The 14,052-nt window shown below is 45.1% G+C and overlaps 1 protein-coding gene across 8 annotated transcripts in view; it reads left to right on the forward strand.

Moving 5' to 3' along the window:
• ZMYND8 (zinc finger, MYND-type containing 8) overlaps positions 1 to 14,052 on the forward strand; it is a 163,406-nt gene that overhangs the window by 59,412 nt on the left and 89,942 nt on the right. For 6 of the 8 annotated variants that reach the window (XM_011928842.1, XM_011928846.1, XM_011928848.1 and 3 more), the window contains one exon: positions 10,646 to 10,864. In XM_011928842.1, coding sequence (XP_011784232.1) covers positions 10,646 to 10,864 — 219 coding nt within the window. The remainder of the gene's footprint in view (positions 1 to 10,645; positions 10,865 to 14,052) is intronic. The other 2 variants (XM_011928843.1, XM_011928847.1) reach the window with 1 other exon arrangement.

Below are 14,052 nucleotides of genomic sequence, written 5' to 3' on the forward strand. Positions count from 1 at the left end.
CTCTGTTAAGAGGCATTGCCAGGGGCAGACTTAGGTAATTGGTCACACTTCGTTTTCATGGAAGCCCACGGGATTCTTTCCAGAACCTACCCTCCCTTGGCAGCTAGCACCAGTCAGCTAGATAGGAAAAATCCGTTCACTGTTTGGATCTTCTGGCTTTAGAATTCTCTGGGGCAGGCTAGATACTCTTCCGATTACAAAAATGGAGAGGCATTTTAGTGGACTTACTGGTGGATTGTATCTATCCCCCTGGACTATGAAGTCAGATCTCATAGCACTGAAGGAAACAGTGTCCCATTGGTTCTGATGCCACTTGTTCTTTAGCAGTGATTCCTAGGGATGCATTCATCCATTTTGTGCATTATTGAGTAGAGGAGTGGGCCCTGGGGATGGAAAGTTGAATTAAACAAGATTGTTGCTTCCATGGAAGGAGACGTAGCAACGGTTAAATACCCAGGCCTGTGAGAGGTGTGTGTTTCTGAGCATGAATCTATTTTCACTCTCAAAATTACATAGTGAAATGCCAGCCCTGCTTTTGCTGTGTGGCTGTGGGCAAGTTAACCTCTTTTGTGCCTAGTTTTCTCATCTACTGAAATGGGGATAATGATACTACTACTACCATGAATTTCATAGGGTTGTGAACATTGAGCTAAATGCCATAAATAGCAATATTAAAAATGAAACATAAAGTCAGCTTCTCTGCTAAGTAGAATAATCATACAATCTATATATGAAATAAACAATTCCTGTAAAAATGCTCATGTCCACCGGGCGCGGTGGCTCATGCCTGTAATCCCAGCACTTTGGGAGGCCGAGGCGAATGGATAGCCTGAGGTCAGGAGTTCGAGACCAGTCTGGCCAATGTGGCAAGAACCCTGTCCCTACTAAAAATACAAAAAATTAGCCAGGCGTGGTAGCGCACACCTGTAAATTGCTTGAACCCGGGCGGTGGAGCTTGCAGTGAGCTGAGATGGCGCCACTGCACTCGAGCCTGGGCGACAGAGCGAGACTCCATCTCAAACAAACAAACAAAAAAAACCTCACGTCCAAGATGGTAGCCATAGGTCACATGTGGCTCTTCAGTACTTGAAAATGGCAAGTGACTGAGGAACTGAGTTTTTCAATTTTTTTTTTTTTGAGATGAAGTCTTGTTCTGTCACCCAGGCTGGAGTGCAGTGGTGTGATCTCGGCTCACTGCAGCCTCCACCTCCCAGGTTCAAGCAATTCTCCTCTCTCAGCCTCCTGAATAGCTGGGATTATAGGCATCTGCCACTGCACCCAGTTAAATTTTTTATTTTTAGTAGAGATGGGGTTTCTCCATCTTGGCCAGGCTGCTCTCGAACTCCTGACCTTGTGATCCACCTGCCTTAGCCTCCCAAAGTGATGAAATTACAGGCGTGAGCCACTGCGCCTGGCCTTACTTTTTTATTTGAGGCAGACTTTCACTCTTGTTGCTGAGGTTGGAGTGCAATGGCGCGATCTTGGCTTTCTGCAACCTCTGCCTCCCAGGTTCAAGCGATTCTTGTGTCTCAGCCTCTGCGTAGCTGGGATTACAGGCGCCTGCCACCATGCCCAGCTAATTTTTGTATTTTCAGTAGAGACAGGGTTTCACCATGCTGGCCAGGCTGGTATTGAATTCCTGACCTCAGGCATGAGCCACTGTGCCCGGCCTACCCTCTTTTAAGAGATGGGGTCTTGCTATATTGCTCAAGTTGGACACTCAAGTTATCCTCCTGCCTCAGCCTCCTGAGTACCTGGGCTCTCCGGGGTTCCTTTATTTATTTTTTGAGACGGAGTTTCTCTCTCGTTGCCCAGGCTGGAGTACAATGGCGCAATCTCAGCTCACTGCAACCTGCACCTCCTGGGTTCAAGCGATTCTCCTGCCTCAGCCTCCTGAGTAGCTGGGATTACAGGCATGCGCCACCACACCTGACTAATTTTTTTTTTTTTTTTTGTATGTTCAGTAGAGACGGGGTTTCGCCATGTTGGCCCTGCTGGTCTCAAACTCCTGACCCCAGGTAATCCACCCACCTCGGCCTCCCAAAGTGCTGGGATTACAGGCGTGAGCTACCGCGCCTGACCAAGTTCCGGGGTCCCTAATTTATAAGGGCACTAATCCCATTCATGAGGGCAGGGCCCTGATCACCTCTCAAGGCCCCACTTCTCTAATGCCATCACCTTGGGGTTAGAATGTCAACACAGAAATTTGGGAGGCACACAAGCATTCAGACCATAGCACTCAGCAAAATCTAGCAATAGCTGGAGCTAAGTCAAGCCTGCCCTTTTAGACACAGGCCTGTGGTTGCTTGTTTGCCACACTCTGAATTTCTTTCCATGTCCACGTTCTTTTGACTTTGGCATATGTGAAGATTCTCCACTGTCTTCCTCTCTTTCTTCACTTTAGTTTCTCTTCTTTTTTCCATTGTTCTAGAAAGAAAGCCATTCGCACCTCATAAAGAGCAAATAGGCTGGGCGTGGTGGCTCAGGACTATAATCCCAGCTACTTGGGAGGCTGAGGCAGGAGAATCCCTTGAACCTGGAAGGCAGAGGTTGCAGTGAGCTGAGATTGTGTCACTGCACTGCAGCCTGGGCGACAGAGTGAGACTCTGTCTCAAAAAAAAAAGAAAAAAAAAGACAATTCATATATATCTCCATTTTGGTCGAAATGTTTTATTACCATGTGGAAATATGGGATGCGTTTTAAGTTTGGTCCCTATTCCACCCATTTATCATATATTAGGAATTCATTTTAGGGAAGCTTATTTTTATTTTTTGAGACAGGTTCTCACTCTGCTGCCCAGGCTGGAGTGCAGTGACATGATCACGGCTCGCTGCAACCTCAACTTCCCCGGCTCTGCAGCCTCGACCTCCCCGGCTCAAGCAGTTCTCTTCCTTCAGCCTCCCAAGTAGCTGGGACTTTGAGCACCTGTTGGCACAGCGGGTTGGTTTTTTGATTTTGTTACAGAGATGGGGTCTCACTTTCTTGTCCAGGTTGGTCTCGAACTCCTGGGCTGAAGTGATTCTCCTGCTTCAACTTCCCAAAGTGTTGAGATTACAGGCATGAACCACTGCACCGAGCCAGAAGTTTAAAGAAGAGCTTTAAAACACATTTTATTTTCAGGGTTTAAAAGCATCCTAAGGTTTACCATGCATTTTCTAAAGACCTTTGGTCCAGTGTTTTCACCCTTTGAAGGGTTTGAGAATGCGTTTGAGAATGCATGGCATTTTGTGGAGGAGGGTCAGGTTGCTAAATGGATGTCCTGTAGTATATGGGGCAAGAACTACCTTGCCCAAAATGACGTCAGGGTCTTTACAGATAAATACCACTCTGCTCTTTAGTTCTGACACATTTGAGTTCAAATGTCCTTTTGGGAGGTGTTTTGTTTTTTTCCCTTGCATTAAAGGATTGAGAGATAACGTGCCAGCAGATTTGTACAGAATGGCCTTAGGTGTGTCTTTGATCAAATATAGCAAAGAAATGATGGGGCCCCTCTTCACCTTCTCTGAATACAGGGTGTCTACATATCATGAATGAGTGGCTAGTACTTATTTTCTTGGGCCCACACGTTGTCCTAAAAAGTGGGACATTTCACAGAAGTCTTTCTTTTCTTTCTTTTCTTTTCTTTTTTTTTTTTTAAAGAGACAAGGCTTTGCAAGGCCAGGCTCGGTGGCTCACGCCTGTAATCCCAGCACTTTGAGAGGCTAAGGTGGGTGGATCACCTGAGGCCAGGAGTTTGAGACCAGCCTGAATAACATGGTGAAACCTCGTCTCTACTAAAAATACAAAAATTAGCCAAGCGTGGTGGTGCGCACCTGTAATCCTGGCTGCTCGGGAGGCTGAGACACGAGAATCGCTTGAACCTCGGAGGTTGTAGTGAACCAATATCACACCACTGCACTCCAACCTGGCTGATAGAGCGAGACTCTGTATCAGGAAAAAAACAAAAAAACAAAAAAGAGACAGGGCTTTGTTCTGTTGCCCAGGCTTCTGGAGTACAGTGGTGTCATTGTGGCTCACTACAGCCTTGACCTCCTGGGCTCAAGCAGTCCTCCCACCTCCGCCTCCCAAGTAGCTGGGTCTACAGGTGTGCCCCACCATGCCTGGCTAATTTGTTTTTTTCTTTAACTTTTTGTAGATACAGGGTCTTGTTGCTCAGGCTGGTCTCAAACTCCTGGGCTCAAGCTATTCTCCCACTTCATTCTTCCAGATTGGTGGGATTACAGGCGTGAACCACTGCACAGGCCCACAGAAGTCTTTTGTTTGGCTGAGACAGTGTATTAACAGTTGAGACAGTTCAGGGGAGTGCAGGGATTGCCAGTTTCTCCCCAAGGTCAGGCAACACTAGGAGTGTGTGTGTCTGCCCAACTTCCTGGATCACTGGAGCTGAGTGGGGGCTGCCTCTGTAAGATGGGTCTGAGCTCTGCCCAGCCCTGCTGTCTTCCCCACTTCAAGGTTGAATGCCAGTGCATCCTCACACTCCAGGGCTAGGTGGTTTTTTCTTACATACTTCACAGTATTCGTGCTTTTACCAGATGTAGGAGAATGAGAGCTGAAGCTATGGTTTTTTTCACTCAGGTATGGTCCCTGTGTGGCCTCTGTAGGAACTGGAGTCTATGGTCCTCATACTCCACACATGGACCTTGTGTTCACACACAGCCAGAGAACCCATACTCTGGTTTATGTAGACCAGGTGTCTGCAGCTACAGCCTGTGGGCCAGGTGCTGCCTGAAGCCTGTGTTTGTAAAGTTTTATTGGCACACAGCTACAATCATCCATTTATGTACTATCTGTGCGTGCTTTTGCACTACGGTGGTCAAATTGAGTATTCGCAATAGAGACCTAATGGCCTGCAAAGCCTCAAGTATTTACTATCCTTATAGAAGCCATTATAGGAAAAGTTTGCCGTTTCCTGGTATCATTGAAGGTATTCCAGAAGCAAATAGACAGGGCCTTTTCTATTTTCTTGTTAGCCAGCCTGTGGAAGGAGTAGGGAAATAAGAAGATTTTCTCTCCTGCAGTATCCCATAATAACCTGCAAATATTCCATGATAACACAGGTTGCAACCTGTTTCCCTAGTTATCAGACTGGGTAACACATACTATACATGTAGGGGAAAAAAATCATAACTCAGAAATGATTTGCTTTCCCTTTTTAAAATGTTCCATATTTGTTATCAGATTATTTTTACGGAGCAGAAAACACTTACAAGCAGCAGATAAGGAAAATATCTGATTGATAAGGAGATTAACCAGCCATCTGCTCTCAGCAACTGCTGCTGCTTCAGGAAAAGAGAAAATCTTCTGAAAAGAGTATGGAGCAGCCAGGCAGTCCTCAGGATCCTCCTAGGGGCACCCAGCCCCAGCCAGAGGGTAGTGGGATTGGGAGGGGAGCACCAGGAGAAACTTAATTCTGAAGGATCAGTACCTCGGCTAACATCAGACAGAGAGGACTTGAGCTGCTGGTTAGGGAGATGAGCAGTTACATTTGATTCTTCCAGCTTCTCTTTTTTTGTGACAGAGTCTCGTACTGTTGCCCAGGCTGGAGTGCAATGGTGCGATCTTGGCTCACCACAACCTCTGCCTCCCGGGTTCAAGCACTTCTTCCTGCCTCAGCCTCATGAGTAGCTGGGACCACAGGCGCCCACCTGTAGTTTTAGTAGAGACAGGGTTTCACCATGTTGGCCAGGCTGGTCTCGAGCTCCGGACCTGAGGTGATCCACCCACCCGCCTTGGCTTCCGAAAGTGCTGGGATTACAGGCGTGAGCCACTGCGCCTGGCCGATTCTTCTAGCTTCTTAACAACTCTTCCTATCCTATTATTAACTTACTGAAAGGAAGTCAGATACTGAAAATACGACTTAGTGTTATCTTACAAAAACCACAGTAGCATCCTTGAAGACCCCACTGAGGTTAGAAACAGTTCTGAAAAAAAGAAAAAGAAAAAAAAAGAAAGAAAAAAGGGAAATAGTTCTGCTTGCTTGGTATGTATAGTTTATCTTTCAACAGGAATTGCCCGCCCTGTCTTCCCCTTCCTGCTGCTCCTCCCCCATCTCCTCTTCAGCACCCGCATACCCCTACAATAAATTCAAAGCAACCATTTTCCTAGGCAGATAGCAGACCCTCTACATTAGTGGTTCTCAACTAGGGACAGTTTTGCCCTCCAAGGGACATTGGGCAAAGTCTGGAGACATTTTTGGTTGTCCTAATTTTAGGTGTGTGACAGTGTTAGAGTGTTACTGGAATCTAGCCAGGTATGCTTCTACCTGCCCTGCAATGCACAGGACGTCTCCCACAACAAAGACTTTTCTGGCCCCCAGTGTCACCAGTACCAAGGTTGAGAGCCCGTGCTCTGGATGCTGTTCATGTCCCCTTCTGTCAGGTTTTTAGTAGTCATCTTATATTTCAGATGTTTTTTCCCTCTAGGTTTGTGCATTAAGCTGAACTTAGTTTGCATTACAGATAATGTTCTCTGAGGGGGTCTCTAAGTCAACGCACACTCTCCTGGACTCAGCATTGTCTTGTGAGGGCTACAGGGAAGAGAGGGTGTGCCGGGAGACCCAGGTTTGAGTCTTTGCTCTGGGCTCCAAGGTCAGATAAATCTCTTTAACCAAGTAACCAAGTTTTTCTACATGTCAAGTAAGACTAGTACGTGTTGGGTATCCCTTATTCATGCTGGGGACCAGAAGTATTTTTTAGTTTTTATTTTTTTATTATTTGGAATATTTGCATATACATAGTGAGATATCTCGGGGATGGGACCCAAGCCTAAACACATAGATATATATTTTTTTGAGATGATGATGTCTTGCCCTGTCACCCAGGCTGGAGTGCAGTGGCATAATCTTGACTCACTGCAACCTCTGCCTCCTGGGTTGAAGCAATTCTTCTGCCTCAGCCTCCTGAGGAGCTGGGATTACAGGCATGTCCCACCATGCCTTAATGCACAGGTTTGTGCATTAATTTTTATATTTTTTGTAGAGATAGAGTTTCACCATGTTGCCTAGGCTGTTCTGGAACTCCTGACCTCAGGTGATCCACCCGTCTCGGCCTCCCAAAGTGCTGATGTTACAGGCGTGAGCCACCGTGCCTGGTCTAAACATAAAATTCATTTGTGTTTCATACATACTATATTAGTTTGTTTGTTCTCATGCTGCTAATAAAGACATACCCGAGACTGGGTAATGTATAAAGGAAGGCAGTTTGACCCACAGTTCAGCATGGCTGGGGAGGCCTCAGGAAACGTAAAATCAAGGTGGGGAAGGGAAGCAAACACGTCCTTCACATGGCTGCTTCAAGGAGAAATGCAGAGAGAAGAGGGGGGAAACTCCTTATAAAACCGTCAGATCTTGTGAGAACTTACGATCACCAGAACATCACGGAGGTAACCGCTTCCATGATTCACTTACCTCCCACGGGGTCCCTCCCATGACGTGGGGATTATGGGAATTACAATTCAAGATAAGATTTGGGTGGGGATGCAGCCAAACCGTATCACATACCTTATACATATAGCCTGAAGGTAAATTTATACAATATTTTAAATAATATATGTGACTCATCACAAGAGGTCAGATGTGGAATTTTCCACTTGTGGCTTCATGTTAGTGCTCAAAAACTTAAGGATTTTGGAGCATTTTTGATTTCTGATTTTATCATTAGGGAGTGCTCTTAGTACCTTTTTGGGTGATTGTCAGGATAAAATGAAGATGGCGTGCAACAGCATGCTGAAAATGTAACATGAAAAAAATATTGTAGCAGTGATATTGGTATTCCCTGGAAACCAAGTAGAGTGCTATCTTAAAAGTTGATAGGACACAGGGAAATAACTGGGCTCAAGAATTATGCGACCAGGAGCAGCGGCTAACGCCTATAATCCCAGCAGTCTGGGAGATAGAGGTGGGCAGATCACCTGAGGCCAGGAGTTCAAGACCATCCTGGCCAACATGGTGAAACCCCCTCTCTACTAAAAATACAAAAGATTACCTGGGCGTGGTGGTGGGTGCCTGTTATCCCAGCTACTCAGGAGGCTGAGGCAGGAGAATCACTTGAACCTGGGAGGCAGAGGTTGCAGTGAGCCGAGATTGCACCATTGCACTCCAGCCTGGGCAACGAGCGAAACACCATCTCAAAAAAAAAAAGAAAAGAATTATACAATCACATTTATAAGTATTAGCTATTTACTTTGCAGAAATGAGAATAGGCTTAGAAACATTGGTTTACAAAGATCTGCTAAACAAGCATCTACAAGCTCTTCATCAACGATTGTGGAAATACCAGGCATTTGGGAACAGTAAAACTTCTTCATACCAGCCTGGGTAACATGGTGAAACCCAGTCTCTACAAAAAAAAAAAAACACACACACAGACACACATGCACAAAATTAGTTGTGCACGGTGGCACTCTCCTGTAGTCCCAGCTACTTGGGAGGCTGAGGCTGGAGGATTGCTGGAGCCTCAGAGGTGGAGGTTACAGTGAGCCGAGATCCTGCCACTGCACTCCAGCCTAGGCAACAGAGCAAGACCCTGTCTCAAATACTAAACAAAACCTCATAATAAAAGCTGGGAACAAGATATGGGTGCCTGCCATCTTGGCAACTCTTGCACATTATTTTGGAGGTCCTAGCCATTAAAAAGAAAAGTAACGGCTGGGCGCGGTGGCTCAAGCCTGTAATCCCAGCACTTTGGGAGGCCGAGACGGGTGGCTCACGAGGTCAGGAGGTCGAGACCATCCTGGCTAACAGGGTGAAACCCCGTCTCTACTAAAAAAAATAAAAAAAAAACTAGCCGGGCGAGGTGGCAGGCGCCTGTAATCCCAGCTACTCAGGAGGCTGAGGCAGGAGAATGGCATAAACCCGGGAGGCGGAGCTTGCAGTGAGCTGAGATCCAGCCACTGCACTCCAGTCTGGGCGACAGAGCGAGACTCCGTCTCAAAACAAACAAACAAACAAACAAAAAAAACCAAAAAGTAACGATCAAGTATTAGACAGGAAAAGACAAAACCGATGTTACTTAGAGTTATATGATTTTCAGTCAATAAACTATTGGAACTGTCTATATATGAGGTCGGTATTAGAAATCTGACAACATTTCTGTGTATCAACGATAACCATTTAGTAAATCCCCATTCGTGGTATCATCAAAAAGTATGCAGGATCTCAACAACATAGAAGATATTTATGGAGGACACCATCATGTTTTACTGAAGGACAGAAAAGAAACGTGTTATACAGTGAGATTTATTCGAGGGTGGGGAATATGGTTGTGGCTAAACTGTTCTCCATGGTTTTATTGCCAGGGAATTGAGGCTCAAAGTGGGTTGAGTTGCTTTCCTAAGACCACACAGCTAGTTACCATGTCTTTTTGAACCTTCCCACTGGACTTACACATGTACTTCCTAAATAGGATTTCGTATTCGTTTCTGATAGACATTTTCATTATGAATTTCTCCTGAGTGACTTTTTGTGTTCAAGTGTGGCTTTGCTGTATTCCATAATATAACATAATATTCCATAATATACCATAATATACCAGGAAGAGGTCGAGCTCCCATGAGTTGGCCACCCATCTCATCTTTCTGCCATTGCTGATGTCAAATAAGAGATATGGCTCCCTGGCAAAAACAAGGACCTACCATGTTCAAGAATTATGGCTTTAGGAAGCCTCTTGTTGGCTCATAAACACTTTATGTATTGGGGGTAAACTTAAAAATTAGATAACTGGCCGGGTGCAGTGACTCACGCCTGTAATCCCAGCACTTTGGGAGGCCGAGGTGGGTAGATCACAAGGTCAGGAGATGGAGACCAGCCTGGCTAACATGGTGAAACCCCATCTCTACTAAAATTACGAAAATTAGCCAGGCGTGGTAGCACACACCTGTAGTCCCAGCTACTCGGGAGGCTGAGACAGGAGAATGGCTTGAATCCGGGAGGCGGAGGTTGCAGTGAGCTGAGATCACTCCACAGCACTCCAGCCTGGGCGACAGAGCGAGACTCCATCTCTGAAGGAAAAAAAAAAAAAAAAGAAATAAAAAAGATAACCATTTTTTGGTAACTGAAACCCTATTGATCTATTCTCTAAATGTCTGCCATTTAAAGAATCCCATTGCAAACTACTGTGCTTTTACTGGCTTTGTAAACTGGGACTTCCGTAAACTGGGCTTCCAACCACATTGGCACTTGTTAGTATGGTGGCATTTTGATCAGTAGGCGTAGATTATATCACCCCATTTAATAGCAACACAGTACCATGAAGTGTCAGGTATTATCATCTCCATTTTACAGATGAGAAAATTGAAGCTGAGAGGTTAAGAGACTTGTCCAAGGTCATGCACCTGGTTAATGGTAGAATTAAAATCTGAACCTAGGTAGATCTGGGTTGTAGGCAGTGTGCCGTTCTGCTAGGGCTGCCTTGTGACTCTTAGATACCAACTTTTAATCGTGGCCTCTTAAAATAGAAAAAAGAAAAATCTTCATAATTTTAACAACTTGCTAATAAAGTATTTAGTAACCTAAGATAGTTTGGCTTTCTAATGAATTTTTGAAATGCTGTAATTTTCTTTTGTTGTTATTGATGTACTTGTTCAAATTCCTTTTGAGAATGCACATTTGTTTTGAAACCAAACCTGTCTTTCTTGCCTACATTTCAGTCAGAACTAAGACATGGTCCGTTTTACTATATGAAGCAGCCACTCACCACAGACCCTGTTGATGTTGTACCGCAGGATGGACGAAATGATTTCTACTGCTGGGTTTGTCACCGGGAAGGCCAAGTCCTTTGCTGTGAGCTCTGTCCCCGGGTTTATCACGCTAAGTGTCTGAGACTGACATCGGAACCAGAGGGGGACTGGTTTTGTCCTGAATGTGAGGTTAGTTCCTGATGAATGAATGCATTACCTGCCTCGTTTCCTCTCCTTTCTCTTTCTTCCTTTTATTTTTAAATTTACAAATAATCCAGATAGATGGGAAAGAGAAATTTCTTGCTTTCCACCTGTTCTATCCGGGTCACCCGCTTCTCGACCACCACCGGCAGTGGCTGCAGTACTGCAGCTCTTGGAAAGACAATTGCACGGAATATTATTTCTGGTTTCTCATTAGTCCCTGGATTCCTTGGAGATCTGTAGTCGTCGTTTCTGTATCTTCTATGATGAACTTTTTGAAAGTTAACTCCTAAATCATGAATGGCTCACACATTTTGAAAAGATCTCCTGCTGTTCCTCTCCACCTTGGATGTTGTTGCCTGCCTCATCATCGAATCGTCAGCAGTAACTAAGCTGAGAAGACCACGTTTGGTTGCGTGTTCCCTGTGGTGGCCGTCTGATGCTTTCTTTTGTGCAACAAGTATTTCTTGAGTGCCTATTAGGTGCTGAGGATTCGACAGTGCACAAAAACTGGCATGAATCTTTTTTTTTTTTTTCCCCCAGCAGAAAAGGACAAAAACCAAAATAAATAATGTTCCATATAATGAGTTAAAAGAAAAGTGCTGTGAAGAAAGCAAATTCAGGATGGGAATAGGAAGTCCAAAGGGGTGCAAAGTGTTTTCATTTTGAATGTGGTGGTCTGGGAAAATCTTACTAAAATTTGAGAAAGACTTGAAGGAGAGGAGTGAGCCACGTAGCCATTTGGGGGACACCTTCTAGGCAGATGGCCGGAGGCAGCAGTGCACGGGTGTAGTCAGGCAGTGTGTATGCCTCCTATATAGCAAAGCCCAGGCACCCTTTATTAAGCCAACTATTAGAGTTTCCACCGTTCTGAGGTGGCTCCTGTTCTTGGAGACCCCCGACTCTGATGTTTGTTTTGAATTGCTGAAAATAAAAATGTTGTCTCCACAATTATTTGATGTGGAATGTCTCATGGATTCAAAGATACATCGGAGGCTGAGTGTGGTGGCTCATGACTGTAATCCCAGCACTTTGGGAGACCGAGGCAGGAGGATTGCTTGATCCCAGGAGTTCAAGACCTGTCTGGGCAACATAGGGAGACCCTCATCTCTACAGAAAGTTTTAAAAAATTAGCCGGGCATGGTGGTATGTGTCTGTAGTCCTGGCTACTTGGGAGAGTGAGCTTGGAGGATCACTTGAGCCCAGATGATTGAGGCTGCAGTGAGCTGTAATCATGCCACTGCATTCTAGCCTGGGCAATAAAGCGAGACTATGTCTCAAAAAAAGAAAAAAAAAAAGGTACATGGAGTTTGATCTCAAATGAGGAAGCTTTCTATGTGTGAAATGGAAAGATCATCCAGATGCCTTTAGTAGGGAAAAACGCAAGCTATAGGACAGTGTCTCATGCTTTTGTGTAGGGAAAGGAGAAAAATAAGAAATACACAAAAACAAAGTAGACATCAAATCAATATGATGACGATGATACTGTAATGGTGTCCTCTCTAATATGGCAAAAGGTGGCTGCTATTCTCTTTGGGTTACTCTAGATGGAGAAATATGTAGGGTTTGCATCGTACTGCGGTGTCCTCCTCTGCACTCAGAGGCTGACCCCATTCTACTACGTTGTCATGGGATCTGGAACCTTCACCGATTTTCTTTGGTCTTGGCCAGCTTTTTCCAGTTGTTTAATGATATTGCAAAGATGACAGCAGCTCTGATAGGATGCTTTTGCTGCAAATAATAGTTCTTTTATTTTTATTTGAGACACGGTCTTGTTCTGTTGCCCAGGCTGGAGTGCAGTAATGAGATCATGCTCACTGCAGCCCTGAGCACCTTGGCTCAAGTGATCCTCCCACCTGAGCCTCCTGAGTACCTGGGACCATAGGTACACACCACCACACCTAGCTACTTACTAAGTCTTTTGTAGAGACAGGATCTTGCTGTGTTACCTAGGCTGGTCTTGACCTCCTAGCCTTGAGCAATCCTCCCACCTCGACCTCCCAAATTGTTGGGATTACAGGTGTGAGCCACTGTGCCCAGCCAACAAAAACTAGTTGTTAATGCAAGCACTAGTTCCTGATGGAACCGGGGCTGAAACAATATGGATTTATTATCATCAGAACCCAGAGGCAGGGCCAGGCCAGAGTTTATTCAGAGCCAGACGCTTTCCATCTCATTGTTGAGGTGACATGTTCTCCAAGCCATAAGTTGACTGCTGGGGTTCAGGTATTATGTGTGGATAGACGGAAATTCTCCCAAAAGGAGGGTGTCTCTCCTTGCATCTCTTTTTATCCAGCAGAAAGATTTGTCCATCATTCCCCAGCTAATTTGCCCCTGGGCTCATTGGTCAGTATTGCATCACGAGTTCTTGTACAAAAAAGCCTTGAAAATTGCTTATGTGGTGCTTTTTGTGTTGTGGGAACCAGGCACTGCCAGCCAGGAAGAAGGCGTGCAGGGCGAGAGGGAATGAATGATAGTTCGGCAGGCAGCCCAAGTGTTTGCCATGGATAAGTTACCTGGTAACAAACCAGATTCAAACAAACAGGTGCTCTGTGTCTGAGATTCGGGGCCCTGAATTTCTTCCAGGGATGAGTTGTTATGGCAGTCAACTGGGAAGACTGAATGTTGCAGGCTCTGGTAGCTAAGCAAATAGATGCGTGCGTCATGCACTGTTTTCAGCTTCTGAGTGACTCTTGTGTTGGCCTTTTCCTCGACAACCAACGAGACACATCTGAGAGTTCCTTTTGGAGGCCCCAGAGATGTGAAAAATGGAAACTGAATCCAAATTAATTGGAGAAAACTTTTCTCAGCTCTCCCTACACAGATGGTTAAAGAGTGTTTCCTGACATGATCAGAATTTGCTATTTTTGTTGTTGCTGCTACATAAGGATTCTGAAGCCTTAAGATATAGTACCAGATTTACATAGCAGAATCTGGTTTCAGACATTCCTCTAGGTCTCTTCTTTGATGGGAGTTTCCCTTATGAGCTGATATCTATTGCCCATGGAGATAGACAGTTAGCTTAGGTTGTGCTTCTTGTGTAGCTTGACACAGCGCCTTAGATGGGTTCAAAGTAAGGGAGGTGGACAATGAAGTCATATGTATTATTGGTCCACTGCTTTCCTTTGTAATCTTTCTGCAGGGAAGTCTGTCCCTTTCTGTCATTGATGTCACTG

Source organism: Colobus angolensis, unplaced genomic scaffold, assembly GCF_000951035.1.
Source record: "Colobus angolensis palliatus isolate OR3802 unplaced genomic scaffold, Cang.pa_1.0 Scaffold8, whole genome shotgun sequence".
In the NCBI taxonomy this organism is placed as follows: domain Eukaryota; kingdom Metazoa; phylum Chordata; class Mammalia; order Primates; family Cercopithecidae; genus Colobus; species Colobus angolensis.